At 39.3% G+C, this 20,931-nt stretch overlaps 1 protein-coding gene and 1 pseudogene across 3 annotated transcripts in view; one reads left to right on the forward strand and one right to left on the reverse strand.

Annotated features, from left to right (window-relative positions):
* The window catches only part of ABLIM2 (actin binding LIM protein family member 2), a 229,014-nt gene that overhangs the window by 105,011 nt on the left and 103,072 nt on the right, over positions 1-20,931 (reverse strand). For all 3 annotated transcript variants that reach the window (XM_020992129.2, XM_078148720.1, XM_078148721.1), the window contains exons 7-8: positions 9,065-9,152; positions 844-902 (exon numbers count right to left, since the gene is read on the reverse strand). In XM_020992129.2, the coding sequence (XP_020847788.1) occupies positions 844-902; positions 9,065-9,152 (147 nt within the window). The remainder of the gene's footprint in view (positions 1-843; positions 903-9,064; positions 9,153-20,931) is intronic.
* On the forward strand, positions 15,406-16,207 carry LOC110212165 (CUGBP Elav-like family member 3 pseudogene; annotated as a pseudogene).

Below are 20,931 nucleotides of genomic sequence, written 5' to 3' on the forward strand. Positions count from 1 at the left end.
TCCAAAATGCATTCCAGAATGACTGAGCCAATTCACAACTCTGCAAACAGTGTGCTAATGGGCCTGCTTTCCCGCAGCTCTTCCAACATTATTCATTTTCCTTTTTTGTGTTCTTTGCCAGGCTTATGGGTAAGCAACTCTGGAGCTGCTTTCATTTGCATTTCTCTAATGGTTAGTAATTTAGATGAAACCACAGTTATCAGAGATGACTACCAGAGGATCAGAAGTTACATCTGCTAGTCCTTACAGTTCCTTGTGATATAGTTTGCCTGAGTTTGGTGACATAAACTCACCGAAGATCACCAGGTACTTTTTATTGTCTTCACCCTTTATCATCAGCCTAAGGCTGACAGTTTCTGATGCTGTTTTAAATCTATCATTCTATCTTCTGCTACTTGCCTTTGTTTCTAACTTTTAAAAAAAAATCTAAATTGTCTACCTATTTCCTTGTACACCGATATTGATCTTTTTGTATATCTCCCCTCTTAGCCTCTTCAAAACCTGCTCATTCCTGAAAAGTTCAGCTCATGTTTCAGCACTTTTATGAAGCCTTACAAGACTACAATCTTTTTAGCTTCATTTATAAGCCAAACAACTGGATACTTTGCCATGTGTCTGCATGGCCTCAGCTCACTGCCGGACAGCCTCTTGGACATTTCTCCCACGTGGAAGCTGGGAAGCACATTTTCTACATCTTTAGCATCCCCTACACACAAGGCACATAGTATTGGGACTCAATAAACATGTAAAGAATGAATGATGAACATCTTGGAATATGGAGAGGGCAGTAATTAAGGTAATAATTAGAAGAAAATAAATAGATGAAATTAAGACTCATGTTACCTTGCTTTTTTCTTCAGTTTTGGCTGCTTGTCTACAGGCTGGATGCCAGATGGATGTACCTGAAAATAAATGACTTAGAGTTAATTATTTATTTTCAAAAATATATTTATTTTCAGATCATGAGACCCAGGGCAGCTAGATGTTGCAGTGGATAGAGTTCCAGGCATGGAGGCAGAAGACTTGACTTTAAATGTGGCCTCACATACTTATTAGTTGTGTGATCCTGGGCTGGTCACTTACCTTGTTTGCCTCAGTTTCCTCATCTGTAAGATAAGCTGGTAAAGGAAATGGCAAACCATTCCAGTATTTTTGCCAAGAAAACCCCAAATGGGGTCACAAAGAGTTGGATACCATTGAAATAACTAAATAACAATATGAGACCTGGGTTCAGTTCTCAGTTCCGAATATTGTTAGCTGTGTGATCAAGTGTGTGGTATGGTAGAAAAAGTTTTAAAATAGGAATTTGGAGTTCTGAATTCTAATCCTTGCTCTGCCACAGAGATTGTTTAGTTTTCAAAGAAGAACTTCCCCATCTACAGTCCTCAGTTTCTTCATCTGTAAATAATTTTTTAGTGGGAAAGTTGATTTGGATGATTTCTAGCTTGAAATTCTATGACTCTCTTAAAGAATTGGGAGTTCACAAGAGCACTGTGTGATCTGTGAAGGTCACATGTAAGGACAGCCTTAGGCAGGTAAATCTGAATGTTTTTTCTTACTTTAAAATATTTAAGCCACAAGAGCCAGAGTATATTTCTCTAAAGTCAGGTTGCAAGATTGTCAACCCTCTGGGCAGCCTTGCAAGGTATTAAGCTGCTCTGCTTTTTAATGAGATTTTCAGGTTGATGGATTAAGACCATAAGAAAGAGACTGAGTGTGACATTCTTTTTTTCCATAAATAATTTATTGGCAAAATTAAGTCATTGCTTCTCTCTACCCCAATTATATGTTAATTTATAAAGTTAACAGGTTCCAGCTTGAATCTCCTCACTGCCATAAGCCACAATTAACAACTGTTGGTTTCCAAACAATAAGAGCTTACCTAATAATCATAAGTCACATTTACAGATTGCTCTCCAGCTGCAAAATGCTTTACATACTTTATTTCAACTGATCATAAGCTGATAGATTTAGAGCTGGAAAGACCCTAGAGATCATCTAATAATTTCTTCATTTTATAAATGAGAAAAGTGAGTCCCCAGAGAAGGGGAGTAGTTTGTCCAAAATCACACAAGCCTTCCGTATCAGAGGGAGGACTGGAATCCAGGCCCCGTAACTCTAAATCCAGTGGTACCTCTAGCCTCTCAAAAGCTTACATGGTACACAGAATAGGTACTGTATACCTGTCACAGACTATTTGAAGGAACCTTAGAACATAGATTGTTCTGATCTAGAAGAGTCTTTGAAAAATAAAGACTATAGGACATTAAAATTTGAAAATAAAAACCCTAGAATATAGAATCTTAGAACTTGAAAATATCTTAGAACATTGTGTAAATCAGAAAACTCAACTCCAAGAGGGGAAGCGACACGCTGAAGGGTATAACCTTTCAGTTACAAGAAGATTCTAGCTTTTTTGACTCCTACTCCTTTTCCTGTGAAACTACCAGCAAAGGTTCCTGAAGATATTCAGAATGAAAATCTTAATGCATTTGTCAATAGAATGTGTTTTTCACAATAGGCCAAGAATGGTCAATTATCATTTGTCCCCCAAATACAAGATGTTTATCTGAAGCCTGCCTGTTTTTTAGTGGCCTAGAAAGGTTTATGAATTTCTAGTACATAATGCAATCAATATGTGCCAAAGCAGAAATGGGAAAAAATACTCCCTGGTGTGAAATCTCATTCTTTATTTTTGCCTTATTTATTAGTAAATGGATAAATGCTGTGGTTCTACCCCACAGGGGATAAAAATGAGAGTGTAGAAGCATTGGAGCTGCCTTCTAAGAAAGCAACCTTGCCACCCCACCTTTCCAACTATTTACTAAGTCTTGAGCAATGGAATTCTCCCCACCCCAGCCCAATCTCCTCCAAACACCAACAAAATCATGAATCTTTCAAGAAGGAGCCCTTATGGGGGTAGGTTCATTAGGGAACATTCTATCTTGTTCTTATCCATGAAAATGACACTAGATTAAGACTTCTTATTCATAAGGAATGCCATATATTTCTAACTTTTACATGTGCTATCTTATTAGATCCACACAGTAACCCTAGAAAAGAAGTCACATGCTATTATACTGATTGTGAGGATGAAGAAATGGAAATTCAGAAAAAATGAAGCGATATGCCCAGAATCACACGGTTAATAACAGAGACACATGTAGTCACCCAGTCCAGTGTTCTCTGTGCTATGTGGTAATGCATCTTAGGTAGTAACAACAACAATAATATAGACATTTATGGCTGATATAATATTTACTTTTTTTGATTAAGTAAGAGGCAGGTAGGCAGCACTGTGGATAGAACACTGGACCTGGATTCAGGAAGATCTGAGTTTAAATCCTTTCTACAGGACTGGCAATGTGACCCTGGGCAACTCAATCAACTTCTATCTGACTCAGTTTATTCAACTGTAAAATGGGGAAAATAACAGCGATTATCTTTCAAGGTAGTTGCAAGGATCAAATGACATATCTGTAAAGTGCTTAGCAGTCGCTGGCACACAGTAGGTGCTTAATAAATGCTTTTTTCCCTTCCTTTTTTGAAATATTATCATATAGACTCCTAATATTATGCTGAATATAACTATTAGAGTAAATCAATATATATTATAATGGATTTGTTATTGCTATTACTATCTCTCAACATACTGCTCTCAGAAGTTATGTAATCCTACAAATTCATCTTTTTGCTAGCATGTGGTCCTACTAGGTTGATATAAGTCTCTTTTCATAGTAACATATGCCACTTAATAAGACCATTTAGAAGCACAATGCCTTTATTCTAATGTTGGGACACTATATAATGTAGTAATTATATATTGCATTAAGGTTCATGAAGAGTTTTACAAATATTACCTCATTTGATCCTCAGATCTTCCTCATTCCAGGTCCAGAACTCTATCTACTAGGTGATTTAGCTGCCTCTAGGGCAGGCTATTTGGTTGAAACGCACCAAGAATATACAGTCCTTTGATGAGTGTTGGTTGTTTTTGTTAACAATAAAAAGCATTTGATTCAGTAGAGCAAAGTACCATCTCAAGGGCTCTCCTTCAGCAAGGCATCTTCCATGCAATAAAAAGATAACTTTGCTCAATGATCTGATTATTTACTTGAAGTGAGGCATTGCACAGAGACAGACATGCTTGTCAAAAGTGTTTGCTGCTGGCAATAAATGAAACAACAAAGGTACCTAACACTCATTCTACATGGAAGAGGGATTCCCTAAAGATGGTGAAATTGTCTAGATTGGCAGTTTTCAAACTTTTTAGTCTTCAGGTCCCTTTAGGGATCTTAAAAGTTATCAAGAAGCCCACCAAAAGCTTTCTTATGTGGGTTATATGTATTGACACCGCATTTGAAATGAAAACATCTTAGTATTCTGGGGAAATGATTTTGACCTCACACTCCCTGAAAGAGTTGCAGGGACACTTAGAGCCTCCCAGAAGATCCTCTGAGAACTTCTGCTTTAGATGCACCAAGACCCCAGACATTGCAGAGTCTCCTAAATGAAACCAATACTTTCTCAAATGAGTTGAGCCTAATTATCCACAGGGAAAAAAGCAGGAGGATGAAGAATACATATTGTCCAGACTCTCTTTTGTACTTAGACATACAAACTATAGAGTTGTCCCAGCAGTACATCATGGGACAACAAACCATGGAACCTAAGAAGCAAACTATAGGTCTTCTTTTCATTTAGTCCACCTAAACTTCTCCTCAAAATGAAGGGCTATCTTTTTCACATCACTATTCTTCTGGTAGGCATCTGCAAATCCAAAGAATTTAAGTTGTAGATCACCCGAAGGTCAACAGAGAGAAATGCATGGTGGATTTGAATAGGCTGAGGCATATTGCCCAAGAAAAAAATGTATTTCAGAAACAATGGGAGAGATATAAAAATATTTGTAGAACTGAAAAAGAAAGCTGGATAATTATGCAAAACAAAAGCAAAGGATAAGAAACAGACATCATGTGTCAAGGGTTTTCATGTAAGGTCAAGAGAACTATAGAAAGTCCTTCTGCACTTTGGAGATATCTTCCAGGGGGAGCATTCACAGGAGGTTGTAGGTGACTCTGCCACAGGATGGGAAGGTGTACATGGGTTCTGGAATTCGAACCACATAGAAAAGATCAGAGATCCATCAAAGTATTAGCTCAATGAGGAGATATTTATGGGTAAGGGCCTTCAGTGCCAATGCAATTATAATTAATACACTGTAGCCTGAATGTATAGGGTCTGTTCTACAGACAAACCTTAGAAGCAAAGAATGTTAGGGCGAGAAGGGATGACAGAATGTTACTATATAAAACACAATGTTGAGCCAAGAAGTGAGCAAAGAATATAGACTATCAGATGGAAGGGACCTTGGAGAATGTCTAGTTCAATCCTCTCCTTTTAAAAATGAAGGAAAAATGAGGTCAGAGATAATAATGTGACTTATCCAAAGTCACACAATTGGTAACAGGTCTGGGAGTAGAAGTCAGTTCCCTTGACTCATAGTTCAGTCATCTATATCATGTTAAATGTTTTTGCCCCTTTTCCTAATTCTGCTCATGTGCAACATCACAGCAGCCTTGATTCATTCAGTTAAATAGCTTGTATCTTAGAACTCCCATCCTGTAGGTTATTGTTTCCCATGAGTAAGTTACTGTCTGTAAAAGAGCACTGGAAATAGTCAAGAATGAGTGTTGAGAGGAAGTTGGGGGGTGGGAAGGGTGGCAGGGAGAGATGGAAGAGATCTGGACTATCTGGACAGTTTCATACCCTTAGGAGAAGGGCCTTGTTTTAGTGAGATCAGTCAAAATAGTTCCTTTCACAAAGTATTTATAACAATGAATATGAGCCTGGTTTCTGTCTGATGAAAGGAGCAATGGAAAATATTTGAGACAGTTTAGATTGCTAATCTCTATTTGACTGTAACTGGTACCAGAAAAATCAGGCTGTGTTTAAAAAAAGGATAACTAAGATCATAAATCAATTATATTTTAGATGCAATTAGAGACTTCGAAGTGAAAATATTATAAATGAGGGTGTGTAGTATGATTAAGACCTTTGAAGGTAATATTTGAAACCAGATTTGGTATCTCATCCTTCCAACTGGTTCTAACTAGTTGACTTGGAATCAGCTTAATAACAGCAAAATCTCCAAAGCCATCTGTTTTTTTGACCAAAGTGTTAAGTAAACAAAGATAATAGTCAATCATAGAATGTTTGAGGTAGAAAAGACCTTAAAATATAAAAAGGAAAAACTGGGAAAGACTTTAGAAATTGTCTAGTTAGATGCCTTTAATTTTCCAGTTGAGAAAACAAAAGCCCCAAAATGCGGCATTACTTGTCCAAGGTCAAATGGTACGTCAGTGATAGAACGAAACTAGAGCCAAGACCTACTGACTGCTAACCTGGTACTTTTATGACTACATCATGAAAAGATAAAAAGTGGAACAAAATAGGACAAACTCAGCAAACATTGGTCAAGCATATAGAAAGAAAGGCAATTTTAGACATTTAGAGCAAAATATGATATATGAGCCTTGGCAGAATGGCCCAAATCCACATTAATTTGGTGGTTATTAAGTGAGCATATTAAGAAAAAAAGATCTAGAAATAGTTGAAACAGAAGGATTAGAGAGAAAATCTTTCTATTTAATGAGACTTGCTTTTCCCCTGAATTTACTGTGTTACAATCTATATATTCAACAAGGAGAGCTGTTAGAGATTCCCATCAATAAAGAAACCTTGGTTTCTAACTCAGAATTCTTCAGACAAATGCCCACTTTATTAAAATAATAATGGAATTTTGGGACTGAAGACATTGGTTTGAATTCTGGTTTTAAAATTTATTAGCTGTGGGACCATAGACAGGTCAATTTACCTTTGGGAAGCTCAGCTTCTCCATTTCTAAAATGAGGGTGAAGATACTTGAACTGTCTTATTGGAGATGTTGGGAGGAAAGTGCCTTGCAAATCTTAAAAAGCTAAAGAAAAAAGAACTATTAATATTAATTCCTGAAGTCTAGATGCTGTTTTGATTTTCCTGCATTCATTACTAACATCTTTTTCTTTCACTTTCAACAAAGAAGGTGTGCCCCAGCCTTAGGGAAGCAGGCAAGAGTCATTATTTGTAAATACAAATCCTGAGTCCCCAAATAAGAGGATTCTCTACCTAAGACTCTCTTCTACAAAACTGATGTAACAGCAAGAAATGGACTGATTTTGTTATGAAATTTTGCAATCTATAACTAATATGAGGTACATAGTGTGGAGAACTAGAAATTATATGTAAAAAATATGAGGGGAAGAACTCCATAATAATTAGATTTGTCTAGAAACAATATGGGCTAACTTGGGAGGCAATGAGTTTCCCTCCAGAATCAGCTGGACAACCAGTTATTTGAGCTGTTATCTATCTGAGAGTTCATCTGTCAGTCAGAGATTTGGATAAGAGAGCTGCTCAGGTCTCTTTGAAAAATCCAATGATTCAAGTCTCCTACAATGGAAGTATGGGGGAAGGTGAGAGGGAATGAGTGAATCTTGTTCTCATAGGATTTGGCTTAAGGAGGGAATAACATACACATTCAATTGGGTATGGAAATCTGTCTTACCTTATAGAAAAATAGAGGAAAAAGGGGACAAGAGAGCAGGAGAGCAGATTGGGAAAGGGGGTAATCAGAAGTAAATACTTCTGAGGAGGGACAGGGTCAAAAGAAAGAATAGAATAAATGGGAGGACAGGATAGGATTAAGGGAAATAGAGTTAGTTTTTCACAACATGTCTACTATGGACGTGTTTTGCATAACTGCATATGTACAACCTATATTGAGTTGCTTGCCTTTTCAATGAGGGTGGGTGGGGAGGGAGGAAGACAGAAAATTTGAAACCTAAAGTTTTAAAAACATATGTTTAAAAAAATGTTTTCACATGCTACTGGGAAATAAGAAATATAGGAAATGGGGTATAGAAGTCTATCCTGCCCTACAGGAAAATAGAAGAGGAAGGGGAAAAGAGAAGGGGAGAGAGATAGAAGAGAGGACAGACTAGGGGAAAGGATATTCAGAATGCATGACATCTTGGGGTGGGGAGAGGGGGGAGATGGGGTGAAATTTTGGAACGCAAAAACTTGTGGAAGTGAATGTTGAAAATTAAAAATATATAAATTTATATTAAAAAAAAGAAAAATCCAATGATTCTATCTCATATTTTGGATATGTTGTCACCTAAAACTTCGATCAGTTTCTTATTTCATTAACACTGTACTCCTTGGCACAGGGCAGAGTAGGACAGTAGGTTTGGTCTCAAAGTGTATAGGTTAAAGTCCTGTCTATGTTATTTACTACCTATAGGATGGATGTGGGCAAGTCATTTTCTCTATCTGAGCCTCAGTTTCTTCACATAGCACCTTTCTGCAATGCTTCCTGCAGCCCCTGCTACTGTACTCTCCCTAACTGGACCTCCACCTCCCCAGCCTGGGAAACCCTGTGCTGACTGGGGAGAGATCCCTATATCCCCTATATCTGGCTGGCCCTAGCTACCAAACTGTACCATCATACTGCCATGTCTCTAGATACATTATCAGAGTTCCCTCCTCCAATTTACTTCTTACCTTGGGAACTTTTATCAAGACTACCAGTAACCAAATCAAGACTACTTTTATTTCAGAAAAGGACATGTTAATTTATTGCCCTACTCATTAGCCATGTGATTTCACCCTTCCCTGGCTATTAGCCTGCTGTATATGTTGTCCCCTCCAATTGGAATGTAAGCTCCTTGAGGGCAAGGCCTTTTTCACTTTTGTGTCTATATCCTCAGAAGTTCACAGTGCCTAGCATATAATAAGTGCTTAATAAGGCTTTTTTATTCATTTGTTCATTCACTCATTTATTTATTCATTCATATAAAATTAAGTAGACTGGATGATCTCTAGAACCTCGTATGGCTCCAGTCCTATTATTAACCAGATCTTTCAACTGAAACATTTAAGTTTAAATTTTTGTATTTTCCCATCCTGTGACCAATTCTAGATACCCTATGCCTCCTGTATGTCCCAAATCTTTTTTTTTTACCTTGAAGATACATTTCCTCGCCTTCTGAAAACATCTGGCTGCATCTGACACATAATGCACAAGAAGGATGATAGTGTTTTTCTCCTGCCTGTTAAAAAAGAAAAAGGAAAAAAAGAAATTATAGGCTTTCCACTCCAGTTAAAAATATGCATATCATTGGAAATATTATACATGTGGCAATAGCATGCTTCTGGCAAGGAATCAAAAGAAATTGCTTGTGAGCACTTAGGTATGCCTGACCCTGTCCTCGGTACATAGTTCTATTTACATTTCAGTGGTGCAGAGGGTAGGTTCCAGATGCAGCATGGTGTCACGAAGAATCTGTTTACTGGAAGTCACAGGATCTCTGCTTCTACCCCAGCTCTGTCATTTACTATCTCTGGGATCTTGGGAAAATCACTGAATAGCTTTGGGCCTCTGTTTCTTCATCTGTAAAATTGGTCTAGTTGATTCCCAAGGTCCCTTTCTAATACTAAGTCAGCTATCACATTAGAAAAAGTATGGTGGCATTTCATGTCAGGAGACCCAGGATCTAGCACTATTGACTGGATACATGGCCTTGAGAAAAATCACAACTCTTCTGTGGGCCTCAATAATAGGAAAGTGTTGAAGTAGCTGATCTCTAAGGTACTTCTGAGTACTAGCTGTGAGGAGTCTGGTTTTTCTGGGCCTTAATTTGCAACTCTGTAAAAATGAGTATGTATTCTCAAAGTTGTCTTCTAGATGTAAAAGAACAGGGGTTAGGGGAGGAATGGGGGAGTATATGTGAAATACTGAAAAATTCACATGTAAGGCATTTTTTTATAGTGGAAAGAACACAGAATTTGGATTCAGAGACTCTGGGTTGAAATCCTAGCCCTGCTATTTGTGATATTAGAAAAAAAAAAGAGAGATTTGACCTCCATTTCCTCATTCATAAAATGCAGATAATAATATTCTCACTATTTCACATGTCTGCTGTGAAAATGAAATAAGATAATTTATGTTACAGTGCTTTGTAACCATGAACTTGCTTTTATTTAAAAAAAAAATAACCTCACTGAGATTGCAGAATACCTGTTTGCTAAATTACAAATCGCCAGATGAGTATGACTGCTACAAGTGTTTCAATTCCATGTGGCTTTTGGAAATGATCATAGGTAGACTGTGAAGATCATACAGTCATTCACTCCCCATTCCCATTTTGATGTGGAAAATGTCTCAGCCATAGTATGTAGTCATGCAAATGAAGTCTAGAGAAGGAGAAGGGTGACAACCCCACTGTTCTCAGTCCTGGGCAGACCAGCTGTATACTACTTACAGGGTGTTCTCCTATCAGATGTATAACCTTAAAAATGCACTAAGTCTTTTGGGACAACCTGTATTCAGTTATGGGTCCTTACTCCACTTTAGCAAGAACACTGATAAGAAGGAATGTATCCAAGGAGGGGAATAGGGTAGAGAGAGGTCTGAAGAACGTGCCACATATGGACTAGGTAAAAAGCATGGGGATGCCTAGCCTGAAAAAAAGAAGATGAGAAGGGCGTGAAGGGAATGGCGACAGCCCTTCAAATACTGAAAACCTGCTTTCTACTTGTCTCTAAAGTACAGAAAGCTACAGAGGGACAATTTTGGGATCAAAATAAGGAAAGAGTTTCTAGTATTTAGAATCACCTCAAAGTGCAATGGGCTGCCTCAGGAGTCAGTGAGTTCCCTGTCACTGGAAATCATCAAATGAAAGTTGGGTGACTATTTGGTGAAAATGTCACCCAGAGGGTTCTTAGTCAAGTACAGCTTGGAATATGAGTGTGGAACAGTAAAAAGAGTACTGGATTTAGAACCAGAGGACCTGGGTTCAAATCCTGGCTCTGCCATTTACGTACCACCTTGGGGAAATCACTTAAATTCTTTGGCCTTTAGCATTCTCATCTGAAAAAATGAAGGTGTTGTAACCTTGGTGCCATCATTCTTCCCCGCTTCCCCACAATCCAATCAGTTATCACATTTTGTCACTTCTACCTCTACAACATCTCTTGCATCTGTCTCTTCTCTCCTCATGGGTTGAGCCCTAGTCCAGGCCTTATCACTTCCCACTTAGACTACTGCAATAGCCTCCTAATTGGTCTTCTTCACTCAATTCTCTCACCTCTCCAACCCATCATTCAAAAGAATAGCTCTGACCATGTCACTTACTTGGCCAAAATGTTCCAAGGGCTCTCTGTTATATCTAGTATCAAAAATAAATCCCTCTATTTGGCATTTAAAATTCTTTAAAACATGGCCTCAATACTGGGTGTCCCAAAAGTATTAGTGTACCTTTAAGCTATTAAAAGCTTTCCAGGCCTATTAGAATTATTCTTCTCCATGTACGCCACAGTCTAGCAAAATTGGTCTTACTCTTCCCCGTACATGACACTCTAGCTCCTGCTCCTCTGACTCTGTATGACTGTCCCCTTCATGTTTGGAATGAAATTTGATGGCTATATGGAGGACGGGAAGACATTTGAGGTACTGAAACAAAATAGAAGACTACTGCCATAATCTAGACAAGAAGAGATAAGGGTCTGAACTAGGTGTTGGTTGTATGATGGAGAGGAGAGGATATATGTAAGAGATATTACAGAGATAGAAATGATAAGATATGACAACTGATTGGATATCTGGAGTGAGGCAGATTGAAAGGTCCAGGATGAAACGGAGGTTGTAAATATGGGTGACTAGAAGGATAAAAGTGCCCTGGATAGTAATTGGGAAATTTGGAACAGGGGTAGGTTTTGGAGAAAAATAATGATTTATGTTTTGAACAAGTGAGATACAAAAAGTTCAAGAGACATGGTTTCTGGGTAATTAATAATCATTTTAATAATTATGGTTAATGGATAATTAACAAAATGGTTAAACCAAATATCCCTCATGAAATTCACTCAAGGCTCATATGCCCTTGGAAGAGTGGGTGTTCCTAAGGATAGAAATCAACTCTGATTGGCTAACAAGGAATGAGAGCATGAATATTATAACAAGATGTAGGCTTATTCTAATGAAGGTCTGGGGGCCATGACTTTGATCACTCAGTCTTGGACAAAGAGACTTATCTCTGCCCAGACCACTCCCATCTAGGAAAATCTAGATGAAAGGGGGAATCCACTTCCCCTCAGACCTGTCTGACTAAAACACAAAGGGCCAAAATTGACCAATTCACCCAGACTAGAATTTCTTTACCTTTTGATCAGATCTGAGTTTTCCTATCTGGGTGCATCTCACCCAATATTTCATCTTATCATCAGTCCTGCCCTTCAAAGGCTGGCTGGATAACCTGCAGGGACTGATTTCTGAATGAGGAAAAAGGAAATGGAAAATCCTTGGTCTTAATTCAATAATTGGTTATTAACCCAAGAGAAAAACAATCATTTTTCTCTATGTTTAGCTGAACACAGTGGCCAGCACAAAGTAGGTGATTACTACTTGACTGTTGATTTCTTGATTGAAGGAATTGGACTAATCTTTTTCAGACCCTAACCTATGATCCTATGACTCTGCTTGTTGAATTATTATGATTCTGTGAAATGAAAAAATTCTCTGAAGGTGAGAGTAAGCCTGCATATTGGGGATCTAATTTTATTGAATCACAGATAAGGGGAACAAGAAGGGCCTCTCAATTATTCAGAATCTGAATTCTACTCTTACCTCTGGCATGAACTTGAAGTATGACCTGGGAACTCACAGACTCTCAGAGCCTCCATTTTCTTGTCCATAAAATGATGAAGTCACCCCAGATGGTCTCTGAGGTTTTTTTTTTCCCCTAGCTCAGACACTGTCTAAATTCTAAGTTAGTTTCCAGCTCTAATGTTCTATAATTCTAAATTATGTTTCAAAAATACTCTTATAATGTAAAACAGAATGTAATTTACAACTAAGCCAGCCCAGCTCCATTCAATTAAATTTAATAACTGTTAAGTTGGCAAATCTTGCTGTTTTTCTCCCTTCACAATATCTTTGGCATCCTCCTCCTCTCCATTTACAAAGATACCACACCTTGGCGTAGACCATCATTATCTCTCACCTAAATGATTCTTCTCTACCTCATCACTCCAGTCTATTTTCTTCATTCTGCTGTCAAAGTAATTTTCCTTAAACACAGATCTGAACATGTGGCTCTCCTACTCAACCACCTCCAGTGGCTTCCTATTGTTCTAAATAAAATAAATATGAACTCTCCTGTTTAACTTTTTTTTAAAAAAGCCCAACACAACCTGTTCCCAGTTATCTTTCCAGCTTTCTTAAACATTACTGCCCCTCCCACATTCTGTTATACAGCTAAACTGGCTTTCTTTATGCTCTTCATGTTATGGTAAATCTGTGCCTAAGGGAAACGGAGGCACAAAAATCCAAGCAGAATCTATTTATTGAGAAGTCTAGCAATTGTCAATAATTGAGGTCAATGGCCCCTCAGTGACGAGAGACCCACCCAAACAATCAGAGCATCCTTTTATACAGTCTGGTTATATAAGTTCGTTACATAATGCCAACTGGTGCCAACTAAACTAAGATTGTGATTGGTCTATAATTAGGGTGACTTGCAAAAGGGGTCTTCCAGATCCCATGGTGACAGGGACACAGAGTTAATCAACATCCTTGGAAAGTCCCCAATCCCACACTCCCCTATACTACAGAAACCCAGTGCTAGGAAAAACATCCTTTGACCAGGCTCAATCACCCTTCATTTATCTTCTTCATCTCCTTCAAGTGGCAGGGTCACTCAAAGTGACACGCACAGTCACCTATCAAGTATCATACTACCAAAGCCTGTACAAAATAGTTCTAAGGGGCAGCTAGGTGGCGCAGTGGATAGAGCACTGGCCCTGGAGTCAGGAGGACCTGAGTTCAAATCCGACCTCAGACACATAATACTTTCTAGCTGTGTGACTCTGGGAAAGTCACTTAACCCCAACTGCCTCACTTAAAAAAAAATAGTTCTAAATCTGTCTTTAGAAACTGGTTATGATAGTTATAGATTAATAAATTAACTACTAATAAATTACTAATCAATCAATAATCAATTTCAGACTCATATATAGCACTTTATCTCCTATTTCCATGTCTTTATACTGGTCCCATATACCTGGATGCTCTCCTTTCTTCCTTCTGCCAGAAAGAGAGCCTCTTTTCCTTTAAGAAGTAGTTCCAGCATCACCTTATATGTAAAGCTTTCTGTAATCTGCCTCATTGCTAGTTCCCTTCCTCCCAAATTGCCATGTATTTAACTATTTTGTATACATTTATATTTATTAAGTATACATTTAAACTGCATTTATTTTTACTCATACTTGTTGCCTCTCCATTTAGGATGTAAGGTCATTGTGAGTAAGTATATTCTCGTTCTCTGTACTTGTATCCTCAGGCGTAGGACAGTGTCTGGCACTAGTAGGCATTTAATAAATACTTCTTGATGGGCTGAATGAGTATCTGATAAGTACAGAACCCTATTCTAAGTGTAAGGGCAGAGGCAGATACTGAAAAATAGCATCAACATGGTCCCTCGCCCTGCCCTAAAAGAGTTGAAATTTTAGTCGGGTAGAACAAGGTATGCAATGTATGCAAACAACTGTGCAACAAAATACATTATGATAAATTCACAAGAGATGTAATAAAAGTACTCTGACACTCAGAAGAAGGAGTTCTAACACCCTTCCAGCTGTGGTACTGTTTAATAATAGTCTTACTGGTTGACTATTATACCGTGTTAAATAAGATGAGGAAAACCCTCCTATGAATGTGAATATATCTTTGATTTTACTATTGGCTTAGTGAGTTAAACTGTCCCTATTTGAAAACTAGTGAAGATGGGGTAAGGCACTTATGGTACATGGTTTATAGTTATATTAAGTCATTAATCTGTTGTTAAAGATCACAACATAATGATATAGATAAAATAACAACAACATAGATTATTTACAGCTAGCATTTCTAATGGCTTAAGATTTACAAAGTGTTTTACAAATATTATCTCATTTAATTCTTACAACTACCCTGGCAGGTAGGTGCTAATATTTTCCATTTTACAGATGGGGAAATTAAGGCAGAGAAAGAGGTCAAGTCATTTGCCCAGGGACACAGGGATAATGAGTGTCTAAGGCTAGATTTGAGCTCAGGTCTTCCTGACTCTGAGTCCAAATCTCCATCTAGTGAACCACTAAGGGCTGGCTGTCCTTAGCTCCATTTATAAAAAGAAGACAATGGCAATAACAACAATAATAACAGCAGAACTCATGAAGAAATAACTAATGGACTAGGACTCATTTTAAACATTTTATCACGACTTTTTTTTAACCTCCAGAAAAAACAGTCATGACAGTAATGACTAAAATGTGTGCCCCATTGCCCTCCAGTTTGGAGCCTACAGAGCCTACCCAACCCTGATGCAGTAAGAGGTGGCCCTGGCAGCAGCTCACAGTGCCTACCTCAGCCTCATGACCACTATGGCTGCTGTGCATGTGCAGCACATGGCTGCCATCAATGCCAATGGGGTGATCACCACTCCCATCATCCCCTCTTCAGGAACCAGCATCCCTCCTTGCCATCACTGTCATGCCTGTCTCTCCTATTCCTGCCACTTTAGGTGTTAAAGGCTTACATCCCTGTGCCCACACAGACTACTGGGCAACCAGCCCCTGACACCTTTTATCCCAATGGTGTCCACCCTTATCCAGTCCAGGGCCCAGATGACCCTGTGGGCCTCCTCCAGCAGGCCTACACAGGAATGCAGCACTATGCAGCAGCCTAACCAGCAGCTTCCAGCCTGGTCATGCTTGTCTTCCCTCAGCCTCCAGCCTTGGTCGCCCAGCAGACCCTTCCACCCTCCCCTCTCCCTCTCAGCACCAGCAACAATAGCAGCAGGGAGAAGGCCCTGATGGCTGCAACATCTTCCTCTGTCTCCTCCCCCAGCAGTTCACGGACTCTGAGACCCTTCAGATGTTTGTTCCCTTTGGCCGTGTCATATTCACCAAGGTCTTTGTCAGCCTGGCCACTAATCAGAGTAAATGCTTTGGGTCTGTGAGTTTTGACAATCCAACCAGTGCGCAGGCTGCTATGCAGGCCATGAACAATTTCCGGAATGGCATGAAGCACCTCAAAGTCTGGCTCAGGCAGCGCAAGGATGCCAACTGACCCTAAACAGGGTCAGTTGGGGGCAGAAGGTCTGGAGATGCCAGAGGAAGGGGATATCCCCCAATACTCTCTTCCCTTATTGACCACCCCCAGCCCTCTATGCAAGCTGCTCTGGCCCTTGGTTGGGCCCCTGGGGACAGCTGAGACCTGGGGAAGCAGGACACCTCCACTTACCCTTAGACCTAAAAAAACCAACTTTCTTCTCCCCTATAGCCACCACAATCTTGAGGGGAATGACATGACTGAGCCCCGGTAGTTCTCTTGGGGCCCCCACCTTCTCCCCAGGTAACTATTTGACTTCACAAAGGCTGCAGAGTGGGAACAAAGGGGCACAGCTCAGAATGTTCTAAGGCATCTCTTCTACTTGTGCCCTGGCACCTCCAGTGCCCAGCCTTCTCCCCCCACCTCCTCCCATTAGAGACTACTTCTTCTATCTCTTGAACTCTGCAGATGCCCAGCAGGGGAACAAGGGACTCAGATCTCCCCATTACTAGCCCCTCCTCCACTTTAGGGATTTCCCAGCAGCTATTCCCCCCTCACTCCCCAGCCCCTACAAGAGCTAGAACATACTTGTACTTGGGCCATCAGGCCCTAAAGCTCACTGACTTCCCAAGGTCCCCTCTGGGACTGCCAATCTCCTACTCAGCCACAGAAACCCTTTTCCCAAGAGGAAAGACCTCCCCTCCCCCAAATAATGTTTACAATCTCTGCCGATCCCTTTCCTGTAAATACCACATTGGTGCCACAGCCAGCTAGCTACCATCTCTCTTTCTGGGAGTTTAGCCAATGTTCCCTGTAGATTTTTTTCTTTGTAAATTTTTTCTCTTTGGCTTGCAGGTTAGGGGTGAGAAGGGGCATGGGTGGGAAAAGGGAGAGGGCTAGAGGGATTTATTACCTGGTCATTTTCTTTAGGAAAAGGTTTTAGTGGAAGGGATGGGGAGGATTGGGGATGAGATGGGAAGGGGAGCCTGGGGAGTCTAAATTACAGTTCTCAATGTTTATCTAATTTACTGCATTTTTCTTTTCTTTAAAAACGAAAAAAAAAATGTTGTGCATTGCTACATCACTTTAAGGTTTGTCAAGAATTTTCCTCATAGAAACTCTGTGTTAGGTAGCGAAATTATGTTATACCTATTTTACAGGTGAGGAGATTAAGGTTCAGAGAGAATCAGGACCTATGTGAAGTCTTACAAGCAGTACAGGCGTGGCCCAGAAAAAGGCTACACTTATTTTCCCCAAATTTCACACTGTGACCTATAATCACTTTGTACATACACACATACATGTAAGCATATGTCTACGTGTAGATATCTATATAGATATGCATACTAAATATTTATGGTTGTTTAGTTGTCTTCAGTCATGTATGACACTTTTGGTGACCCCCCAATTTCCTTGGCAGAGATACCGGAGTGGTTCGCCATTTACCTCTCTAGTTCATTTTACAGATGAGGAAACTGAGGCAAACATGGTTAAGGTACTAGCCCAGGATTATATAGTTAATAAGTATCATGAAAATGAATCTTCCTAACTCCTGGCCCCACACTCTATCCACTGCTCCACCTAGACTCCCTATACTAAATACATAAGCATAAAAATACACATGAGGTGTGTATTAGTGTATTACTGTAGTACACTGATATCAGACAAAGAGAAACAGGGGCTAGTAATCTGTGTATAAGAGTCCCTGTGGGGCACATATTGACTTACTTTTTAAAAGTGACTTTAGGGGCAGCTAGAGGGTGCAGTGGATAGAGCACCGGCCCTGGAGTCAGGAGGACCTGAGTTCAAATCTGGCCTCAGACATATAACACTCACTAGCTGTGTGACTCTGGATAAGTCGCTTGACCCCAATTGCCTTACCTGGGGAGAAAAAGTGACTATCTATGTTTACTGCATTTTTATTTAGTTTATTAAATATTTCTCAATTATACTTTAATCTGGTCTGGCTGCACTTGGGAATATGGTGGACCACACACGGCCTACAGGTTGCATGTTTGCCATCATTGCTGTAGTGGACAGAGGATTTACCCAGAAATCAGGAAGACTTGGCTTCATGTCTTGCCTCTGACTCACACAGCTATGGGAACATGGCTAAGTACTTTAACACTTTTTAGTACTCAAAACCGCTCTCTAGGATTATAAGTTACAGATATGTTGCTACATGCATGGGTAGAGGAATTCCCACGCCAAGAGTTTCTTACACTTACAATTCTCACAATTCTCAATGAGATTTCAGGTCAAGACCAAGGATAAAAAGGTATCTTATTTTAGGAGTGTAATCTATATTCAAACCAATATAGGACATATAGGGGCCAGGTCAGACCTAGTTCTGACTCCAAGTCCAGTGATCTTTTTACTATACCATGTTGCCTTCCATAGGTACGCTATAATGTTAAGGATAATTCTTTCACATGACATGTCAGTAAAGCAGATATCCACATTCCTGTTTTCAGGGTTACATGATTACTCAAATGACCCGTGATTCTGTCATTCTGGCAAAATCCCAGGGTGAGACCTCCCTTTCTCAATTTATATATGTCTAATTATTAGATAAGTCTTACTTGGAGCATAGTTGGGGACATAAAAATTAAGTAACTTGCCAAGGATGACACAACGAGCAAGTATCAGAAGAGGCATTTGAGCCTAGGTCTTCTTGCCTTGAAGCCCCACACTCCATCCACCATGTCACCCTGCCTGTCTATGTTGTCAATTTACAAGTATTATTTAAACGCTGTGACAGCCACTACTATGTTCTATAATAAGCTTTAAAGAAGTATTTTGTACCAGTCCTCTAAAAATACTACCATTCATTTCATATTCATCAGGTAATAATAGTGGGATGGGTTTCACATCACAAAATCCTCTTATCTCACAAGTTAATTCACTTGCTAGGTATTATATTTGACTTGGGCCACAGTAGTCATGCTTTTATTTCTTATTTTGTGGAGCCCTGTAATGGACTCCTTCCACTACATCTCTCTCTTGAAGTTTTTTTTTTCTTTCAAGGTCCAACTTTCAAGGTTTCGCTGGCTTGCCAAGACAAAACCTGTGCTCGACTCTGCTCCCCCTTTACCCAAGTGAGGCAGACCTTTCTTGAATTCCTCTAAGTTATCTTGGGCTGGAAAATTGTTTCACTCTCTCTTTTTGTGGATTCTGCAGCTCCAGAATTCTTTTAGAGGTTTAATTAAATGTTGTTTCCAAGGGAAACTGAGGAGAGCTCAGGCAACTTCCTGGCTTCTCTCCACCATCTTGGCTCCACCCCCTTTGTATGGCCAATTTATCTTACTTATATGATGATAACTTATATATGAGTTTCCTGTCTTGATTAGTTGATTAGATTGGAAGCTTCTTGAGGGCAGGGACTTTGCCATATCTATCTTGATATCCTTTACAATTATTATAGGATGTGAAATGAATGTTTGCTGAACCGCATTAATGAAGAGGAGCTGAAATGGATAAATTTGAATTATTTCAACAATATGCAAAATAATTTGGCAGTTTTTAGAGGAAAATAAATTTCTCTCTCCAAACCATGTGCCCTTCAACAGTTCAAGTAATTTTGTAGTGTGTATCTGATACAACGAAGCTCCTACAATAGGCTGTCCTCTAACTTTACCTGGGCAAGGTCCAATATTAGTTGGTCATGTTGACTACTGTCAACACAAATGTACACATCCATTTGACATATGAAGAGCCTTTGACCTAATGATTTTGTCTTTATGAATCAATGGAAAGATATAAGAAGGAATATTACCAACCAAGGATTTCACAAGCAAAAGACATTGTCAAAAATGGAGAACAAGTGTCCTATAAGACAGAATTGAAGATATGTATGAACACAAAAATGGACTGGTCATGGAATGAGAAGGAAAGGAGGTCAGATGGACAGTTCAAATGATGCATTGGTACCTAAAAGATAATAAAAGAAGTAGGGAACTATTTTTAATATGTTGGGTGGATGGATCATCTATGGAGCAGTTATGGAAACATATAGATAGGTATGTAAGCATTCAAGTATAAGGCTAGTTATTTGAATTATACTAATTATACTCTCAGAACACTAACTGCACACAGGTAAGACAATGAGGGTCAGAAAATATTGATAAGTATCCATATATCCCCAAATATTACAAGCTAATATGTCAAGTAAAACTGGTTTGATGCAGTTTGGGCACCAAACCCTCAATAAATTTGGTTGGGAGTTGAAATTTGGGCAAAAAATGTAATGCTGCCACTCCAAACATCCATTTCCATGTCAGTCTCACCCCCCCATTATGTTCACATACAGGGGATTTCAAATTATTTTCAGGCTGAAAAATGAAATCACAAGAAAGTCTTGATTCTGCCACTAACTTATTGTGTGATCTTAGACAAGTCATTTCCCTTCTGAGCCTCAGTTTTTTCACCTGTAAACAGAGGCCATTGGCTCAGATGATCACAAAGATTCCTTCTAGCTTTAAATGCCAGCAATTCTGTGAACTGCCATAGGCTGCTTATCTACAGCTCTCAGAATGATTAGAAGCAAAGGGAAACCCAAAATATTATAGAAAAGATTAAAAAATTTGAGAAGGTAAGATGAAGTGGGGGGGGGAAGGGGGAATTTGGAACAAAATGTTTCTTCTAAGCCCGGTGACAAGGATTTCCATTGTTCTGTTACTGTAAGTCCCTTTCCTCAACCCACTGAACCCATCAAAAATAGGCATTTCTCTTTTCCTTGATCC

Source organism: Phascolarctos cinereus, unplaced genomic scaffold (assembly GCF_003287225.1).
Source record: "Phascolarctos cinereus isolate Bilbo 61053 unplaced genomic scaffold, phaCin_HiC Scaffold_9;HRSCAF=440, whole genome shotgun sequence".
Taxonomy (NCBI): domain Eukaryota; kingdom Metazoa; phylum Chordata; class Mammalia; order Diprotodontia; family Phascolarctidae; genus Phascolarctos; species Phascolarctos cinereus.